Source organism: Nothoprocta perdicaria, unplaced genomic scaffold, assembly GCF_003342845.1.
Source record: "Nothoprocta perdicaria isolate Ctin4 unplaced genomic scaffold, notPer1 scaffold_114, whole genome shotgun sequence".
In the NCBI taxonomy this organism is placed as follows: Eukaryota; Metazoa; Chordata; class Aves; order Tinamiformes; family Tinamidae; genus Nothoprocta; species Nothoprocta perdicaria.
In genome coordinates, this window is record NW_020454250.1 from 81092 (window position 1) to 103291 (window position 22200).

The 22200-nt window shown below is 40.5% G+C and overlaps 1 protein-coding gene across 1 annotated transcript; it reads right to left on the minus strand.

The window, feature by feature from the left end:
• Positions 1-5016: 5016 nt before the first annotated feature.
• Positions 5017-21442, minus strand: SLC35D2 (solute carrier family 35 member D2). The gene is made up of 12 exons (XM_026053242.1): positions 21309-21442; positions 19973-20006; positions 18532-18618; positions 15669-15736; positions 14178-14249; positions 12960-13028; positions 12114-12216; positions 11105-11197; positions 9100-9167; positions 8244-8322; positions 6373-6455; positions 5017-5733 (listed from the first exon to the last, which is right to left on the minus strand). Exons 1-12 carry the CDS (start codon positions 21440-21442, stop codon positions 5631-5633), a joined length of 993 nt encoding a protein of 330 aa, XP_025909027.1. The 3' UTR covers positions 5017-5630.
• Between the last annotated feature and the right edge of the window lie 758 nt (positions 21443-22200).

The following is a 22200-nucleotide window of genomic DNA, read 5'->3' on the forward strand; positions in this document are numbered from 1 at the left end:
GAAAGCAATATCATATCACTTTTCAAAGAACTTTTGGAAAAGAGATTAATACCCTTATGTCTATGTCTTATGTCTTTGTTTTACAAAGGGGGAAATTATGGCATAGAGGAGTATTAATGCATTAAGGAGGATTAGGACTTTCAACTGTTTAAAAAAAAAAATCTCTTTGAACTGTTATTAAAGTTGAAAAAATCACCAACATGCTTACTGCAAGAAAAATTAATTTGAAATAAACGGTTCTCAGAAAAAAATGCATTTAAAAAAAAGAAGTTAGCATTTAAAAATTCTCAAGCACAGAAACAAACTTTTCTTTGTAGTTATCTGAGAGATTTTTCATTCTTCAAAGAGCAGTTAAAACTGGAGCAGAAGAATACTTACGATGATGATACAGAAGATGCTTATATAAGCACTCAACATAAAGCAAAATAAAAGTAGTGTGTATAGTGAATGTGTTTTAAGGATATTCTTCTGTCTTTAACACGAGGCAATCTGAACTTCTGACATCCAGTTACCTTCAAATGCAGGGAAGCAGCACGTGCCACATGTCACCTTCTGTCAGCCAGAGAACCACAACAGGATGCACTGCAGAGAACTGATTCAGTTCTGGAGACTGGTTCAGAAGAAAGGCAGCACTAAGTCCGTCTGTAGCAAGATATGAGGATCATTACTATTTAGCCTAACAAGAACTCAATTTTCTTGCCACATAACATTTCAGCATATTTTTATATGCAACAAATTTCTATACCCTAGGAACTCTTGTTTTACTCTGTAAGTAACATCATTCAGAACATTAAAAAGCCTGAATATTAAATTCGTCGAGGTATTTACAAACAAATCACAGAGGCAGTAGACAGTCATTCATTATTCAAGGAATATTTTAAATTTGCATGAGACACTTCTTTTTTTTACGTGCAACAGTGATGCTGAATATCTCCTTCAATTAGAGGGGAAAACAAAGCAAAAGTTTCACTATGGAGCCACAACCCAAACTTCTCTAATTTATCAGCATCCTCAGCTCCACTTTTAGGTCTGCTCATGCTCCCAAGCCACCCTGGCCATCTTCTTTCACAGGGACCTTGGTTTTCCAGTACTTCATAGAGCAGTACTTAATATTCTTCTTCCAATACTTCAGATATATCTTCCAATAATTCATATTCTTAAAATAGGCTGAGATACCAAGAGAAAAAAACAAAGCAAACAAACTAAAAAAAAAAAAAAAAAAAAAAAAAACCAATAACTAAATTCTTCTGAATGTGGTTACTTTTTGAGCCCAGTCCTAGTTTTCCCTGAGATATTGTTTCCCTTTAGAACCGTTTCAGGAATTGCACATGGCGTGGCCAGAGAACTGCTTGTGATAGCCCCTGTATTCTTCTTTATTCTTAATCCCCCTCCATTATTGTACGTCTGCTCCTGAGCAATCCTTGTAATATTAGTCTGTACAGGTTATCGCACAGATACATATTCCTTTCCAAGCCAGCTGCTGTTTTAACTGGAACCTGTTTACAGGTTTTTGTAAAGCTTCTTTTTATGTTCCCTTATATAAGGTACCTGTTGTTACCTGTAAGACTTCTGAAGTTTTAAAAATACTAAACTGACTTCAGAAAATCAAGTTCTATGGCTAGCAACATGTATCTACATGACTGTGAAAATTACGCAAGGGAAATTAATTTTCAGAAGTCAATCCAAGATTTTTAAAAGTAGGACACTTACTTATGCCTAAATATGCATTTTGAAAGCCAATGCTCTTTGCAAACACTTTTTTTTTCTTCACTTCCAAAAGGGAGGAAAATGAAGCTTCACACAGCAACTAAGTCATGCAGTTTTACCATTATATAGTATATGATGATGAAGCTAATGTGAAGTCTGTAGAAAACCAGCATCAAGTGTATACATATATATACATACACGTGTATATATATGTATATACATATATATACATACACACCCCTATTTACAGATATTTTCCAAGATGAATCAGTTTTAAATTTCTGCTTTATTTGCTGAAAGAAAATTACTCAACTAGAAGACCTGAATGAGGAGAACACTCCCATCATTGCTTAAATTCTTACACAAGAACTATGTCTAAATGACCCCACATAATCAGAATTTCAACTGGCTAATTCAGAAGAATTAGTATTTTCTCTGTAGATAAGGAGGAAGGATTGGAGTTGAGTTGCTCTTTGAAAGGATGAACAGAATTCTTCTCTCTTCCTTGGCCCATTTTGTTCTCTGAAAAGTTCTTTTAGTTAGTATGTATCTAAATTATCTTCTAAGCCATTCTGAGTAATATTACCAGAATAACTGTGAGAACGGAGCGTCTGCATTTTTGCTAAGAAATGTAAGTCAGAGGGACTTCAGAAACATGAAATTAACAATGAATTAAAGTAAATCTTTTCTGCTACAATACAGAAAAAAAATGTATTTTACGAATAGCGAATGAAAAATGAATTCCACTACAATACAGACAGAACCACTTAAACTACAGTAGAAAAGATGACTGTACACAATGCAGTTTATGCTACATATGTGCTTGAAAGCATTTTTCTTTGTGCATACCCACAGAAATAAAGAAATTAAGAGAAACATAGATTGCATCTATTTATTTACAAAAGGTACAGCAAAATAATAATTAATTAAATGGCAGCTATTCCTTTGCAGGAACTATATCTTTCTTATTTAGTAAGTGCCAGTAGATCATTCATTAGTACTGCAATCAAACTGGTAATCTTTTAGTAATTGACAAAAACTTTCCTATTGCCTTGTCCCAGCACTGAGTGTTGAGGCTCAGTATTTAAGATTTTGGAGGTAGAGGTGTCAGGGGGAAGGTCCTAGAAAAGAATTCACTCAAAAATACTGAAGACTTTAAATACAAAGAAAATATCTTAAAACCAAAGATATTTCAAAAATATTTATAGACCCTCACCCTCCCATCTCTCTTGTAATTAAGAACAAATGAAGAAAAAGAAGTCGCATCTCTTGTCAGGCTCTGGGAAATCCAGAGTTTTGCTTCCATTTCTAGGATCTTCCACTTCTAACAATCTGCAATCATTCCTTCTTTTGCCATTCACATCCATGGGCAGTCCAGCAGAAGCCAGTCCTTCCTTTTAGAGCACTGACTTCTAGTGGCAGAAAGCAGAAGCAACCCCAAAATCTTTTTTCCTTAAGGAATACAATTTACAAGAATAGTGAAGAAACATAATAGGTTTACAGTGACATGGTTACAGAAACAGGATATTGCTGTTACAGTGATGGATCCAAAAGCATCAAAATGAATGCACTTACATGAACTAATGTCAAATCTAAATAGAAACTGATGATCACTGGCCTAAATGCACATCACAAGCAAGCAAACAGGTTTGATGGTTTTGTTTCATATCATGTAGAGAGCAGCCCAGAGCTTGAACAAGACACCTGGTCTATGGAAGGACTCTTGAAATCCAAACCCAGACTGCAAACAGCTTCTGTTGTTCTACTTCTGGGCTAAAATAGCCACATTATCTCCCAAAGTCTAAGATTTCAGAATTAAGTTCCACAAGAGGAACTGTTTCTAAAAGCATGAGACATATGCAGTGTTTGAGCATCATGATGCAACTGTACCTATTTTTCCAGAGTTCTTATTGGTTTCTATGAGGGAACAGACTGAAGCACATACTGACTTCTGCGTCAGGTCTTCTTAATATGAAGATGTTCACCTCAGTAGATGTAGGCCTATAAAATTATTCCAGTATAGTTAAGCTGTGGAGAATCCCATTTAAAGAAGGTAGCTCCTAGCACTTTTGAAAAGACAATGGTTTCATTTTACAGGGTTTTATGAACTATGTAGGTTTTAGAGGTTTTAGAAACGAGATGGATAGAGGAAGGCATGAAATACCTAAGTAGGTCAGGAGCTTCTGTCCTTTCTCAGTAACAACTAAAGAAAGCAATGCTGTAAGAGTGCTACATAAGAGAAGGAACTCATTACTATATGAGATATTTTTTGCATATCCAACTGTACTGTGAAATCATTGCCACAGGTGGCCAAGAAACTAAGAACTTAAATCTGCTGAAAACTGGTTATTCCATCAAAGCCTTTGGTATGAGTTATTCACTCACACGAGTTAGTTAATCCAGTGTGGCCATTCATTCATTACCTAAAGAAAAATATTTTTTAAGGTTTTTCTGTATTTTAACCCAACTCAGACAGAACAAGTCATGACATGCACCCAGTTCCATATTAAAGTCTTTAAAAATCTTTGTTCTTTTAATTTCCTTAAAAAAAAAAAAAAAAGAGAAAAAAAAGAAAAGAGAAAAAAAGAACAACATGGTTCATACCCACCCGGAATAAAAAACTTCAGCAAGATCAGTTACCTCCCCCAGCAATGCAGTGTTTCTAAGGTGCTTTTAAAGACTAATGCTTTATCCCCGGCGATGCAGGTATGTATCAATCCGTTGTATTTGCAGTGAAACAAATAAAGCCTCATCACTATTGTCCCCCCATAAAATCTGGCCCACGAGATTCCTTTTATTTTTTTTATAACCACAAGATTAGCCTTGCCCTTTGCAGCAACCTGTTGGTCTTGTAATGGCTCCCTGTTTTGAATTTAGCACATAAAACCGTACCAGATCAGCTTTCACTGCACAAATAAGACACAACAGGACACTGGCTCTTTTTCCTCACAGCCAAACACAACAGTCAGTCCTCCACACAACAGTCAATTCCCCACCTGCAGTCTGTACATCATGGTATCCCTTCTGTGCAGTGTTAAAAAAATTATTATAAAAAAGGTCAAAGGAAGGGACTGATATCAAAAGGTGAATGTACCCGAATAGAAATAAATTCACCTTTGTTGTCTCTCCCAACTGCCCATATGGCTCATATAGAAAAAAAAAAAAAGGAAAAAGGCAAAAATGAACCAGAATGCCCTTCTCAATTTTCTTTCTTCCTTTGGTTCCACAATAAAATTATAAGGATCCACTTGTAAGAAAGTGATAACTGCGGCAGAAGATCATGGGGTAGTTTTAACCTCAGATTACTGAGGTTAAGGAAAGGACTGAGAGAATGACTATTGAATGCACACAAAACACCTAAGGCCATATACAGTGCTCTTCAGTCGAAACACGCACCAGGAACAATCTCAGATACAGCTCCTCTTGCACATATGCATTCTCCTGTCACTCACACATAGGCAAATGTCTATGTGAAATCATTCTGAGTCACTAGTCACTTTCATCTCTTCACTGATCAAAAAGACCACATATGATATAAGGCAATGACGAAACAAGCCTCATGATCTTTACAGAGTTCTGCCTCAGAGGCTACTGATAGGAACTGAAAAAGACTGTTTTGTTGAGTATAAATAGCTCCAAAGTCTAGCAGAAGAAAGAAATTCACATCTAAGAATTGCTCGTGGTACTGCTTCCTGTAAATTAGCTTGGGGTGTAAAAATAGCTAAAAATAAACTTCTCCAAAGGTTTCTTTTTTAAAAAACACAGTGTGCAAGAATATTTCTGAACTGATGAGATGTGTTCAGATCTATGGCAAATGAGGTAGACTTTTTTTTTTTTTACTTGCTTCAAATACGTTCCAGCACACACTTAAGTTCTCAGCAGCATTAAACAAACTTGTATCTTCTTCAAGGCAGGCATTTCTGCTAACTCTTTGACTCAGGATGTGCACTCTCTTCATCTCCAGGTTGCTTAGGCTTGCTGTTTCCTCGTAACGTTAAAAATGAGTATCTCAGTCCTCCTGCCATACTAGAGAAAAGAGAATTAACACAGGCATCAGATTTTATGAGTACTTAACTTTCCTTCCACAGGATCAAAGAATGCCATCCAGCTTAAATTAGAGCATTGTAGAGCTGTGTACATGTCAGCAATCTGAGAAACTAGCCCCGAGTACACAGCGATCAATAATCAGTTGCTCCAATGGATACATATGAGCAGAGTTAACAGTTCATTCAAACACTAAATAATAACAGCTCAGAAATAATAGCTCATATGGTAGAGCATAAATCATTGAGTCACTTCCCACACAATTTGGCTTTTCCTTGGAAGCCTTTGAGCTCAAAGTTAAACAGACATACTGCTAACAGAAAAAAAAAAAAAAAAGAAAAAAAAAAAAAAAGAGAGAGAGAAGGATGAGCTCACAACCTCTAATACTAAATCCACAGGCACAATTTCACAGTTAAGATCCTAACTGTGATAACACTCAATACATGTAAACAGACAAAAAAGTGTAACTAATTGTAATGAATTTTACATCCTGAGGCAGTACCTAGTGCTTCCGCAGGCCAAGAGTTTCAAAATTGCAACAGTCAAATGGGTCAAATTAAACAAAAGATAACAGAAATCTTCAGCTTTAACAAATAAAGACCAAGTTCAAGTTCCACTCACCAAATATTAAGCCCTATAAAGTTCAACACAGAGAATATGTAATCTCCACCAACCAACATTCCAATGTAAGCAATGGATATATTCTGCAGAGAGAGCAAAAATCAGGCAGTTAAAGTCAGTTTTCATCTCCAAGAATATATACGATACCAATTAATTCATTTTTCTAAGCCAATAGCTATACTCATTTGCTGATCTCCCTAAAGTTAGTGTTTGAATCAGTTTCATGGCATGTCAACTTTATGGGTAACACAACAGCAAAATAAAATCAGCATGTTTTCTACACACAAGTAATACAAGAACCAAAGAAGAAAATTAACTATCTGACTTTAGACAAAAACGGAACTAAGGCCACCTTCTGAAAATGCATTTCTTTTCAAGACAATTGGAAAACTCATTTCAAAACCCATTTCCTGAGAGCATGCTTTGGTTTCTCCAAGCATAAAAGAGTATGTTGTAAAGTTACAACAAAAGCTCTTTATTATCGCTTTAAAAGGGTTACCTCCATGTTTTGATGCCTAAAAGGGCAGTGAAAGCACTTGGCTCAACATCAGTGCTGGCAGTTTTCAGTCAGTTTTTTTTATTTAAAAAAAATCTCCCTGCCATCAAATTTCAAAAAATGAAAATTGCCCCCTATAGACAGACTGAAAGCTGTGGAACTGTGTGCTCATTTTACCAACACTTTGTTGACTTCATATGTTTTAGTAGCTAGCATGGTCAATGACATAATTTCTTTGGGGACTAGTGAGTCATGAAGTGCTTTTCAACTTCAAAGCAATCCAGAATTTCTCAAAAAGTAATTATTGTTAAGAAAATATATTAATAGCATTGCTCTCTTCTAATGGTTCAATGCAGACATACAAAATCTAAAAGAACACCTTCAAGGTTACAGAAGAAAGGTTACTACATCAGTCTTGCTAGCCTGCTAAAAGACAATTGTGAAAAGAGAACTGCTATCTTACTTTTGCAGGATTTGTCATATTTTCCTCTTGTCTCTGCAAGTGAGCACCCTGAGGACATTTAATCCTACATTTAATCTAGTTTGGGTGACACAACTGTCAGCATCCCCAGCAGCAAAAGATGGATGTTTCAGTAAAATGCTTCTAGCTTACAACTCCGTGCTTCTCCCCACACTGGCCTACAAAAATGTGCTTGTGCAGTCAGTGATTCTCTCAGCTTGGAAGCTCTGGTCTCTTCAGCAAAAAGTAAGTTACACTGCTCCTATTGCACACTGGATTACAGAAAACGGACTGTGAAGGCAACAGTTTCTATTTTGAATAGGAGCTTGTTTTAATTTTCACCAAATTTACCAGAGTTCATATAAACTAAAGTAAAATAATCCATTAGGTTACCATGGAAGTTCCCACACAGAGGGAGAAGCAAGTTATTCGTTATCTCCTACAGGTTAGCCATTATTTTGTAACTGATTAATACCCTCCTGATTAGCACCAATAAAAACAAGTTTAGACCCTAGTGAAAGACAGCTAATCTGCACCAATACGCAGATTGCTTAGGTTGACTCAGCAGACAGTAACTTGCTAGACAACAACAACAGATCACACTACATTAAAGATAAATGTATTTTAAGGTACAAGTCTTAACTAAACTTGCTCAAGAGTTTCTTGTAGGGAAAGGAAAAACACAAACAAACAAACAAATCATATTTATTTACAGAGTGCACCTGATTTTCAGTGAGAAGAAAAAGTCCTTTTGTAGAGTAAATCTCCATAAAGCAAAATGCAGCTTTATCAGGGCAGTGTCAGAGGATCAACTCTATTTTTGAGTTTTCAGCTCTAAACATAATCAGGATGTTTGCTGAAGCAATGCCTTTTCCTGTCAATTAACAGTGCAGAAAGAGAGAACACTGAATTTACCTTGATGGCACCAACCACTGTTGTTGTAAGTGCAGAATTGTAATGGCTGCATAGGACAGTAGAATACATCAGGAGAAACCTAAAGTAAAGCAACAAATTTTTGAAGTTCATTCTATAGGAAATAACAAGGTTAGCAAAACTCTGAAGTAATTAACATTTTTTTCAGGATCATATTTTATTAATATCTTCAACCCTACCTTTCCGAACCCTAGAAAAGATATTGTGGGCCTGCATTTCAAGTCAATATACAGGCTATTCAAAATATAGCACAAAAACCAAGTCTTTCTATATATTACTGGAGCTCTAGCAGAGAGTTATCACTGTTCTCTATTTTTTTTAATCAGTACTAGCAATATAAATATTCATATTTGAAGTGTTGGTTGATGATGTGTGAAAGGGAACAGAATAGGAACCAACTCACTTTTGTATTTTTCTTTTGGTACTGCAGTGCCAACAGGAACAATTTTTTTTTTTTCATTACTTATGTCCCTCATACTTTAACAAGGACTTTAAATATCAGATACATTGAAACAATTCCTACACTAACAAACTTACAGTCTTTAAACTGCAAAGGGAGTCTGACAAGGAATCAGACAGGCAGACAGGCGTATTCAGCACAGAAGGTGTAAAGCTAAATATCAGGTTGTTGACTACCGTACTTGTGATGACAACACACACTGGAACTGTAGTGCAACTGCATAGTTAATTCCTGACATTACTAGAAAGGATTAAAAGATAAGACAGTATCATAGGAGAGAAATACATTTCAGTTCCCACAGAACTTTCCAGTATATCTTACACTTGAGATTTAAAATACAATTATCAAGACTTCTTACTCGATCATTCCATGTCTTACCCCAAAAAACAGGAAAGAAGAAATTGGAAGATGAACAAAAAATTTGTCCACTGCTGGAAATGTGTTGCCTGTTCAAAAGCAATAAAGGGGATTACATGCGGTATAATTGACTGAAACCCTGCAAAATAACAAAACAGGCTAGAGTCCAATACTACTACTAAAAAAAAAATTGATGCATCTAACTTTAGAAACAACCAGAAAACAGCAACCATGATATCTAGACACATTTTTAAATTTTCAGGCATAATCACTACAAGCAATGAACCAAAGTATATATTTTTAACAGGATCTGAGGTTTTATTTACTGATGGAGATCTATTAATACTATAATTAATATTATATTACAATTAGTTAGGACTTGAAAAGTGCAAAAAGCAAATAAAAGATATTTGAATTAATCTGCTTTGGTTAGGTCACCTGTATCAATACAAAGCTCAGTAACCAGGTAAATGCTAAGGCTGTTGGTCCACGCTTAACTATCCCAGCCTCAGCACCCGAGCCATGAGACCTGAGCTGCTCTGTGCAGCCCTGGCCTGCTCACGTGGCTGGAAGCGCCCTGACAAACTGCAGGGGGCTAAAGAGAGACAGTATATTCCAGGCTTCTTTTCTCTTCCATTACCTCACGTTTCCTGCCCACTTCCACAGCCAGGTGCCAAAGGAGAAGGGAATAACAAGGTTGCTCGTGACCGCAGCCTTCACGAAACGCGGCACCTGCTGCTCCACAGCTCCCACTGAAGGAGCAGGCACAATCTTCCCATCACAGACAGGACACCAGTAGTTTTGACTGGGATATGCTGTGCATTGTCTCTGATGGATTTTATGCAAAAAAAAAAGCCTCTCCTAGGCTAGAAGCATGCTAACACCTATGGTTGAAAATTTACATTTATAACTATTGATGTCATCTTATACTGTTTGTTTACTATTTATCAGCATTTTTCTATTTCTTCTTTTTCTTTTTTTTTAAATGTGACTTAATCGATATACGTCACATTGACACCAGTCATCCATTTCATGTAATGGGAGTACTTAAAACTGAACGAACCAGCCAATATGTGCATACACAACAGGCACTACGCATTTATTTGATATTTATTCTTTCTTTTCAAGTAATTGAGCATTAAATTGTTTGTGTCAAATCAATGAGTGAGTAGAAAGCAATATTTTTTCCCACGGAATAAACCCAGCCACAAAGCAAACTTCCTTGTCCAGAGTTCCCAAAATGAGAAAAAAAAAATCCTGTTTGGTGGGAAAGCAGCTGAAATCTGACAACCATAAAAAACTGGCCTATACCGAGTCCCAACAGGGCACCAGCTGCCTTGTCCTTAAGCTGGCACAAGGACACACTGAACTGACGTCAAAGAAAGCCATTTCCCATAAATAAAAAACACATTCTTTTCAGGGACTGACTTTTTTTTCCAGGTAAAATAGTCTCTTAAGAACAAAACAACAAAGCACCATGTGAATTAAGGGAAAAATATCACACAGCAAAGGACACTGAAATGATTTATTAGACCTACCAGTTCTGCAGTGATTTTCACCATCAAATATAAAGTATTTCAAAGGAAGAACATAATTCATTAACGTCACTTTAGAAGTAAGCAAAAGGAAACGCAGTCAGTCTGTAAGGGGCCAGCAAAATAACACAAATCTGGTCTGATACTTTGTCAGACAGAAAATGCTACTTGCAGTAGCATATATAGAATATTATGATTATGACTACCAGGGTCACGTGGTAGTTCTTTGAGGACATGAAATGTAGGCCCTGGTCTAAACCAGGCTAGAACTAAGCTGAAACCCCTTTTGTCTATCAGAACAAAGGAGGACTGCAGTCTGCCTGGTTTTTGTGGTCGCGTCTTGGAGCATGTGGCAAATCTCATGGCACAGCCTCAGCTTTTCCTTACAGGTAATAACTAAAGGTTCTTTTATTTGAAGGGGCACCTCCTAAGCAGAAACAAACAAAATCAAAACAAAAATAGCAGTGTCAATATCGAATATTGCTCCTTACCTGTTGAAAATCTCCAGTAGAAAAACTAATAATAGCTGTTGGAATCACCATAAAAAAAGCGTTATAGAAAAGGACGCCATACTTTCCCAGCTCCTGTAAAAAAGGAAAGAGTGTTTGGAAATACAGCCCAACCAACTAAGCGCGGCTCTGGCAGTCCTCTGCAGAGGGAAGCTGAACCAAGCCTGGCTCTCAGAGAGAGCCCCCAGAGCCACCAGCGCCTCAGGACACTTCGAGCAGCTCCAAGGCCTCTCCACACCCTGCTGGGCTGGGTAATTCGCCTGGCGCAAGGCAGAAGAGGACAAGGGGAACACAAAAGGAGACTTCCCCTTGCTCCAGATCCAGCCATGCTCCTTGGCACATCCCTGGGGCTTAGCTTTTCCTCTAAAAGGAAGGCCTGTGTTTTACAGAAGCCTATGGGGCCATTAAGCATTGCTCATAAAGCAAAATGCAGAGCCTGGATTCGGTGTGATTTCTGAGATTATTAAAATATATATATTTCACTGTAGAGACTGACTCTATAAAGTGACTGACAAAATCTCAGTCCAAGACTGCTCTTTGCTACATTTTGCTCAGCTTTTTTGGCATTGTATTTGAAAAGCAGCCTGTTCAACGTTTATTTAAATTATAATGGGCCAAGGTACCCATCTCTTTGGCATAACCATGTATGCTGTAGATTTGCTTTTAGACAGCTAAAGCTAGCTATCAGTTGTTATGGTTATAACGGTATTGGTACTTGCTGACTCAAACTTGAGAGGTCATGATTCCTCACCTAGACTTGATTTTACATAAAACTTGCTCACAGTGTTACTGCTGGTCAATTGCATTTCTCAGGCATATATCAAGCTTACAGGTATATAATTTTCCCCTCACTGTTCCATGTTAATGATGCATTGATCGAGTGAAATCTGAGAGCAAATTAAACCTACTTGTTAGGCTATATCACTACATTCATAAAACAGGTAACCATTGTCACCATACTTTCATAATTCTAATTTCACCCCACAATTACCTTTGGATCAATTTTCTGCTTTGTGTAAACTCCATTTGCTGCTGTGAAGATATCATTTAGCAATACAAAGGTGTAGCCCTCCAGATTAAAAGATAGGTCAGACCTTGAAAATAAATAATATTGTAAATAGACAAGCAGCAGACAGTACATTGCACTACCTTGTTTACCTATAGCAGTAGCACAGAAGAGGACAAATAAATGCCAACAACTCCAACAAGTCCTTTATTATAGCCAGATATTTCACATTGTCACACTTACATGAAAAAAAGAAAAGGCAGAGAGCTCTCAGAACTCAGCATGGTGAAAAGAGATGTTTAATTCTCACAGGATGGAGAAAACTTTCATACATTCCAATCCTGAAAATCTGTCCAATTACTGCAGAATATATTTATCTATTTCTTTTAACAACAACAACAAAAAAATACTAGGAAATAAAAATCTGACTACTTGTTTTTCAGTCAGACCAGACATATTGTCATCTTTTCTGTTTTGACTAGTTCCCTCATGGCTATAGAGTAATTTATTTAATAGGAGGTGGCTCTCTCCAAGTCATATCAAATGGAAATTATTTACCTTTGTATACCTCAAAGCCAAAAAAAAAAAAAAAAAAATACTAAAACAAAAAAAAAAAAAAAAAAAGGAAAAAAAAAAAACCCGAAAGATGCTTCGAGTTGGAATCTGATTTTTTCCTTCTGTGTACCTGCATCACTAAGTGATGCTTGTAGACAGATTTTTCCAAATTAACTTCACCCACAGTGGCTGAACTCAATTTAGAGCCCCCTGGGCCTTAGCAAGGACAAAAACCCTCCTGTCACCGTACTCAGTATAAACAAGTAAAAGCCTTACCCAGCTGCTATGAAGGCCCCGAGAATGATAGCAAATACGCTGACTATAACACTTAGCGGATACCGTTTCCTGCAGATGAAAATGGTTCACATTTCTGTTATTAGAGGCAGCGATTACAGGGCAGCGAGTTTCAGTTCCATCCATCCAGGCTGTGCAGACACAGCCCTGGGAGCCCTTCGGAGGCGGCGTTGCCGGCTCGGGGATCCCTGTCCCCCTCTCCCGGTGGCGCTTCAGCGCCGAGCACAGGGGCTGGCAAAGCACCACAGTCGTCCGCCCCGCGTTAGTACCCACAGGGGAGCTACCAAATTAATGGATGACCACGAAACACGGGAAAAGTGCTACGCTTCCCTTGGGTGTTTGGCCATCTCATCCATTCCTGGGGTGCTGTATGGCAGAGCTTCTGGAGTATTTCCAAGTACCCCAATTCCCAAAGGGGGATGGCAACCTAACAGGGGCTTTTCAAAAAGCTTTTCTCCAACCACTGCTCTCATCTTGCTTGGTTTCAGCTTCAGCAAGCTGTTTTCCCCCTTGTGACCTAATTTCAGACAAGCACAAGCCATGTGGTTAGAACTATGTGGTAACACAAAGCAGCACATATAGCTGTTCCTCCAAGCCATATTATAACTGAAACTAATTAATTCAAGATGCAATACTTTAAAATTCTAATTTCTCATAAAGGAGAAAACTGCTGTATTTATAATTAAAGATTTTTTCGTTAAGCACACTGTCAGATACCATTCTGCTCCATTAAACTGGCCTGTGCTAAGACTTCAACCCAGAAAGCTGCTGTGTAGAAGCAGGCTGCCACACTTCAGCCATTGGTTTGGGACATAAGGACCTGTCTACTTCAAGGAGTTTCCAGCACAGGAATCTCCAAGATTTAAAACAGCAAATGACAATCCCCCCAAAAAAGACCACCTGCCTGGGTTACGTTCTGCTTACCTCATTCCTGCGCATGCAGTCAAGAGACTGATTTGCAAAAAACGAGAGCAAGCAGATTTTTTTTCCTGTCTTCACTATATTCACCTGCATCTGTGCCTTCAAAGAAAAAGCAACATAAAATACAAACCCCCTTTCTTTGCTCCTCTCTAGCTGACAGTAGAAGTCAGTCATCCAATAACCTGATGAGATGCCACAAGTATGAAATTTGGTATGGTCTAAAATAAAAGTAACCAAAAATAAGGAGAAAAAAAAAAAAAAACAATAAAAAAGGATCACCCAAGTATGATGATTTCCAGTAGTAATGTAAGTGGAATGGTAAACTTCCTGAGCACTGTAAACATCGGCAAACTGTTAAAAAAAAAAAAAAGAAAAAGGAAAAAAAAAAGACACCAAGTATACAGTCAGATTAACAGCATTTGTGTGTTCTAATTCTTATTTACTTTTACTAAGCATAGGATGAAAAGATTAGTCTAGCAATAAGTAAACAAAACAAATTCCCATCTTCTTACCATACATAAAAATGTCAGTCTGACACTAGAGGCAGATTAGATAACCAAATCATTGAAAAGAATGAGATTTGCCAGTTTTTAAAGCAACCCCAATCAGCTATCACCTTAGAACCCCTTTTATATCAGAAAGAGGGAACACAAAGTCTATTTTCTGCCTATCACAGCCCCAGTGAAATAACTTCTTCTGCAGAAAGCCTGGGCAAGGTAACGAAGGTTGTAAACCTGAAGGACAAGCAATAAACCTGTCCCTGTAAAAGTACGCTAGAAATTAGACACAAAGCAAATAAACTTAGCAAACAAGTTGTACTTGAGAAAATGTAAAATAAATCCACAAGAAGAAAGTAAAGAATATACATCAAAGGTTGGACCACCTGCAACTATCAAATAAATGGCTACATTTGAGCAAAGTGATGCAGTTGAAAACCTTTTGAATCAATTTGAGGAAACACTCGCATCTGATACTCTGGAAATCAGACAGTATGGCCAGCCAGAAAAAAATAATCTTTTGTAATAGGATAGCTACTAGCAATTGCATTAATACATGATATAATTCATAACATGAGCTTAGCTAAAGTGCAACAAACCGACACTTGGATTGTCTCGGCTGGAACAGCGGGGTTTGACTAGATGATCTCTACAGGTTCCTTCCAACCTTAACCATTCTGTGATTCTGTGACTGCCTTCCTGCAGGCCTCATGCTTCTGCATCCCTCTTCCAAGGTCACTTGATCAAGCAAGGAGGTCCTCTACCAAACACACACATCTCAGTGTGAGAGCAGCTGTTGGTGAGGAGCCCACCTGCCTTTCTGCCCTCGTAAGGGCTGCTACCCCCTCACTGCATCGCTCAGACCGTCCACAACAACACGGGCCAATATCACAGCATTAACCTTTAACACGCTCTTCTTCCTTTAAAAAAAAATCCTTTCTCACAGCTTTCATCCCTCTGGTTAGGTCAACCCCAAAAAGCCGGGGATAAGATGTCTGAAAAGGTGGAAAGCACTTCCATGGTGGTACAGCTTTGATCTTCTCCTGGTACAGGCCATGCTCAGCCTCCTCAAGAGGCAGGTAACTTGCAAACAGGTAAAATGTCTAGGTTAGGGTTTTGCAGCAGTATCGGGGCGTAGGCAGACATCACCCATTGAAATGAAAGCGTATAAGTCCTTATGCAATGCTTCCTTATAGTGCTTATTTTGTACTTTCCCTCCCATAAAAAAGGGGTGAAAGCCAAAGACTCTACTTATAAATTCTATTTACTGTACCTGAGTCTGCCGGTACTTGATAATCCACTTATGTGGTTCCCAACATAAATCAGAGGCAGAGGAAACAACTGTGATAAAATTAAGAGGACATCCTAGATTAAATCTATATTTTGAAGCACCTTTGAAAAATTTGATAGAATTTGATACATCTAATATTATAAGTATTTTTAGCGACAAGAAGAGGGGGAGATCTTAAAAGAAAAAGAAAAAAACAAGCAAACGAGCAAACAAAAACAAGTATGGTGCAAAATGAGCTTCACTCCCTGTTATTCAGCCATTTACGACCCCACCTTTACTAATTTCTGTGGAACAACAGTGATTTACCTCTAATGAGACTTAGAGTCTATTTGGATTATATTACATTATATTACAATACTACATTTCATTTTAATTACTATAACCTTCCTAATATTTGGATTTACTATTAAGAGAAGTATTAATAACAGTGACAAAACAAGCAAGAGAACAGAAAGAGAAGAGCATGAATAAGCTGCAAGCAAAGTGTAGCAAGCATGCTACATCTCCCCGGGTACTCCACATCATTTTCAGCATACCTAGTGAATCAGGCTACCTGAATTAGTCAACAGGACAGATGAGCATTTAGAACTGTATAAAACCTTAGCATTCCTGGCCTCCAGCATAACAATATTTTCACTGGAGTATGTTACCCCCAACACAGAACAGTAACAGAATTTCACAGCCTTAAGGAAAGCCGAGGAAAGCCAGGATCTGCTGGGCTGTCAGCAGTAGTCCCAAGTCCATGTCTGCCCGCTAGAGGAAAGCGGCACAAGTTTGAAACCAACAGACAAGCTTCCCTCTCACCCTCCCGGGAAAACTGCACCATCCAGTCACAGCAAGGAGGGGCAGGGAAGGAATGGCAGCAAACACACAGCCCAGAAAGCACGGGCTTACCACGGCATGGTAAAACGCTACCTCTTCTGCAGATAAAAGCAGTACTCATGTATAGGATGAAAAGAGAGCAGACAGTACCTTCTCTTCCCACTAATAATTGTCTGCTGTAAAGGCAAAGTTACAATTACCTTCCTTCCTCTAGCACAACCTCAGAAATTAAGGAAACATCTATGTAAAGATGGAGAACTCCAAAGGTTTCTCACTAAAACAAGCACTTTGCCACCTCAAAACTCCGCCGGAAATCCCTGAGGCCGCAGATTGATCTGGGAGTCTAAAGGGAGAACCTTGATGCCAGTGAAGGCAGGACGCTGGAGTTACTCATTACAGGGAAGGGCTGTTCTGCTTTACAGAGAAAAGAAATCAAAGAGCAATGCAGCTGACTCATTGTGACCACCACACAGACAACTGCTGAATGCAGCATAACCTGTAACGGCTTTCAAAGGAGAGATTAAAAAAAAAATAAAAGGGAAAAAATCAAGAACCACATTTTTAATGCCTTTGTATTCCAGTTTGGGTGAAGCCTCCAGTAGAAAGTGTAACAGGATGAGGGAGGATGTGTGGGCTCAGGCTGGATTTTATGTGGAATTCAAAACTACCAACTGAGACAACTTCCTCATTCATACTAAGAAAAAAAAAAAATCTGAAATGCCCATGTTTATATTTGACAGCTAGATATCGCTGCAAGATGACTAAAAGCTGTCACCACAGGAACTTGAGCGTGCCTTGGAAGTACAGAGTGATCACCAAATCAGGCACCTGGGCTGTGACTTTGAGACTCACACCAAGACCAAAACCAACCGATTCTGTGGTGAAAACACAGAACAGCAGCAAAGCCGGGATCTAGGCCCCTCGGTGCCCCGGCGGGCAGCACTGAGGCTGCAGCCGGGCACCAGCGCGGACCCGCGCCCGGCGCCAGCGCGTGGGACTGCGGGCGCCGCCACGCGTGGCCTTGGCGCTGCAGTGGCCTCAGCGCCGCCACGTGCGGCCTCAGGGCTGCGGTGGCCTCAGCGCCGCCATGTGCGGCCTTGGCGCTGCGGTGGCCTCAGCGCCGCCATGTGCGGCCTCGGCGCTGTGGTGGCCTCAGCACTGTGGTGGCCTCGACGCTGGTGGCCTCAGGGCTGTGGTGGCCTCAGCGCTGTGGTGGCCTCAGGGCTGCAGCCCCATCAGGCTGGTCTCCAGCTGAGACATCCAAACACTGCCCCCTGCACCCTCAGTCTGACCGGTTAAGAGCACACGTGCTTGGTAGCAAGGGCTGTTTCTTCCTCTACGAAATGAAATACATCTAACATACTGAAATACTGACGTTGGTCTGGATGTTCTTGCATACAGCAGTGTCCACACACTATACATGTTTCCGACTATAAAATGCAGGTAGCCCCTACCTGCGACGTTTGCAGCAGGCATTATTTTAGTCCACTCTATGGAGTCATTATTTTAGTCCACCTTTGAGGCAAGAACTGCTTGGGATTTTAGTCAGTGATTTATTATTTTTCTATTGCTTTTTTTCCACCAAGGCTATTCACACTTCTGAGCAGCACCACTTTCCATCCTGTAACTGTGATCAAAATTCTCTCCTAAACACAGCCCTCATGAGGCCCGCAGGAAGCTGTAAAAATGCTGAAAAACACTTCAGCCATCCAAGAAGATTCATCCTGCTATGTGAAGGTACAGCCTCCAATGCATCTTTTTCCATGAACTACCTAACTAAGTGACATTAGATTTCTCTACAGACAGACAGACAGCAAGAATATTACAGCGAGAGGAAAATAATTTAATCCACTAGGGAAATAAAACAAAGATACAGACAACCACATTTGATAAAGAAGCTCAAAAATACAGTATTTTGTTTTAAATTCTGTTATCATTAGAAAAAAAAAGTGAAGGCCTGCAGAAAGAACACTGTCAGAAGAGCTAACATTCTTATCAACATGAAGACCTAAGTAATCCTTACCTTCACAGGTATACTTTTGTCAAAATCAGGAAAGTGAATAATCTTGTTTAATTTTGACACATATAAGATAAGTATGGTGGCTGCCATCTAAAACAAACAAAAACTTATGTAAAAGCAAATTCCTAACGTATACATGATACCAGAGAGAACTGCTTTAAAGACAAAACCATTATATGCATATCTGACAAACACTAGACATTACACATTCCAAAGAATGACATGGTGTGCAACGAATAAACATGGATAATCTCTTTCTTTGTCTTGCCAATTTTGACTGTTCTTTAAAAATGCAAAATAACTATGGTGTTTCTTACTGGCTTGAGAAAGTAAGTGGCACCTTGTGAAACAACACAGGGCTTATTAAGCAGCTGAGAAAATGAAATAGGAACCAACCGCAGAACAATCTTGCTATTTTTATGCAGAGTGTTATGCTAGGGCTCTTGAATCACCCTCGTGACTTTTTTGGTAATGTGAGAGGGGGTCAGGCATGTTGGCAAGTGGGAAGATAAATAAATAAATACATAATGAAGAATGAAGAAGAGTATCTGAGCAAATACACACTACCAGAACCTAATGTGGGTCATGATGAGAGGAACAAAAACGTTATGTTTTCCCTGTATAAAAATACAATAATTCTAATCTTCAGGGAGGGGGGTAAAACAGTGCTCTCGAAACTATATGTAGTGATTAAATCATCTCATATGCTTGTTTAAGAGATGGGTCAGTGAAAAAGCATGGAAAGGCCATGGAGCCTTAGACTCTGCAAGGCAACAAGGAGGTATCATCATCCTCGGTATGAAGTATTTCCATATTTTCCACTCTGCCTTCTGGGAAGCATGAGCTCACAAGGATACCCATATAAGCTCACAAGGATGTGTGGTTCCCTGAATCATCCCAGAGTACACCCTGATACACCAAACCCTCTTCCTCTCCACCTTCCACAGCCAAGACAGGGCACTTTATTCCCTTCAACACCACATAGCAGACAAACAGGCAAGAAAGGACCAAAATCACACTGCAGTCCTGACAGGAAACTGCCGTGGAATGGAGAAAGAGATTTATGAGGAAATACATAGGCAGTTTGTCTACATACTGATGCACTGCCTCTTCAGGTATTTCATACATGCTCAAGGATTGTCCAGGATTTGTGCACTCTCAGGGATGCTCAACATTTTGAAGGCCCAATTTCTCAATTACTGATTTTTACAAGCAAAGAACAGTAGCATTTCCAGTCCTTTACATGGCTTCTCCTAGAAAACAGTTTTAACTCGAAGTTTCCTCCATCTCACTAGAGCAAATCACTCTTCCTTACAGTGTGATTAATTTATAAGAGCAGCCATGAAATATACACAGGGATTTATCTATCTAAAATATACCTCTGTGCTAAGTGATAATTTACAACATAATCAGTAAGATTAGTATGCCTTGCTTGAGAACATACCTGTCCAATTCCAAGAAATATTGGTGATGGAAAGCTGAAAAACATAAACAGACATTTAAATCAGAGGAAAACAAAACAAAAAGTTCAAAATTAGCACCAACATGCCCAACGGGACACGTGGATGACTGGCTGGAATTTCAAAAAAGCTGAGGAACTGCAACACCTACTGGAGTCCTAGTTGCAGCAGGATGCAAGCCATATCAAAATAATACAGCATACACACTGCTGACCAATTTTAAAGAGTCAGTTGTTTCTCATATATTTATAAGTTTTATAACAACAAAATGTGTGTTTTTTTGGGAGGCCTCACATACACAAAATATCCTAAAGCTGCGCAGTCAATTACATCTCTTGTCACTTGTCTTCCCTTGGAAGCCTATCGTGGCAGCCAAGCAAGCTTAACAGCATGTTTTCATAGAAAGTAAGCTCCTGTGTAGATGCTGTACAAACGCTTACTGGTTCCTGGAAAGGCCATACCCTTCCAAGGAGCTTGAGCTGTGAGCAGGACACTTGAATGACAAGGAAGCAGAAGATTAAGCAGGGTGCAGGAAGACTCCCAGGATGGCTCATCTGCCTCCTAGATCCCGCTCAAGTTAAAACACGAATAAAGCTGTGGCAGTAGGTGCTGATTATCTGTGTCTGTACTGAGATACAAGCAAGGAGGTAGCTCAGTATGGGCAACCAGCAGAGTGCAGAGCCTCTCCGACCAAAAGCTTTAGGTGCCGAGGGGCTCCCTAAAGGCAACTGCTGCCGCCCTCCAGGAACCAGGGAGCATCCTGCTGAACCGCGTCCTCTTGGACGGTCACACACGAACTCACACGCTGGGAACCTGAAGTCAAACAGCTACTTTATTCTCCTTCCACGCCTGTAGGAAAAGAACTCCTTAAGAAGATCCCACCTTCTGGACAGCTGGGAGTTTTCTACAGCCAAGGGAAAACGTTTTCCAAGGCCACAACATCCCCGGGGCTGCGGCCACGCGTCGCAGGGCTGCCCAGCACCTCCAAGACGCAGCTTGGCGAGCGGAGGCACCGACAAGCGGGCACTGCGCTAGGGAAAGCGAGAAACGCTGCACTCGGCGGCTGAAGGACACCAGAGAGCTGGAGCCATAACACAGATAACACAGGGGTTAGGAGAGGCCAGCGGGAAAACACCTCCAGGAAACAGAGGCACCAGGAAACATGGGAGCTGCAAGCTGCTCTGCTGGCAGCCACGTTCTGCCTAACCTGCGCTCCAGCTGCTGCTTACACTTAGGCAGGGTTAAGCACGGAGGCTTTGCCACCTGCAGCAGGCTGTTTGGGCACCGCTCGAGCCGCGGTCCCGGGGAGCCCGGGCTCACCTGTAGGCGCTCAGCAGCGCCTTGTTGACGAGCACGATGAGGAAGGAGCAGGTCCCGTAGAACAGCGCCGAGAGCACCCTGGGCAGCGGCGACGCCGCGGGCGACGGCTCCGCTGGGCCCGGCGCGCTGCTCATGGCCGCGGGCGACGGCGACGGCAGCGCCCCCGGCCCGGCCCGGCCCGGCTCGGCACGACACGGCCCGGCCCGGCCCGGCAGGACACGACACGGCCCCTCCTCCAGCGGGGCCCGGCCCGACCCGGCCGGCCGCGGGGCGCCCCCTGGCGGCGCTGGGGCTCCCGGAAACCTTCCCCGTTCCCACCTGGAGCTACTCCAAGGAAAACAGGTGCCAGGCTCTGCGGTCGTGTTTTCCCTATGGGGCTTCTTCTCTCAAAAGGCGGGATGCAGCAGGGGGCAAACACAGCTCGGCTCTGCTGGGAGCATCCCAAACGCTGCTGTAATTCTGCAGGGAAACAGGTGCCCTGTGGGAGAAAGCCTCCCAGCGCTTTGAGTGCATGGGAATTCCCACATCTCTCCCACATCGGTTCTCTGGAGAGAACGCGGCAGGAAAAGGAGAACGTGAGGTGGTGCTGCCCACCTCTGTGGGGAAGGGCTTGAGGCGGACAGCCTGCTGACCAGCCTCGGCTCTGCGTCACATCGGGCCTTCCTTGGCTTCAAATCACTTTCCAAAATTTTGCTAAAACTCCAAAAGAAGTGGCCTCCAAACATGCTTCAACAGTATAACTTTGAAATGCACAGTGTCAGCAAATGGGAAAAAAAATGTATACCTTTATGTGTCATAGCAATAGAATGGTAGAAATAAGAGCAGAAGCTTTAAGAATTACCAAATACCACACATATATGCTAAACTTGAAAGTTAAACCAACCTTTTATTC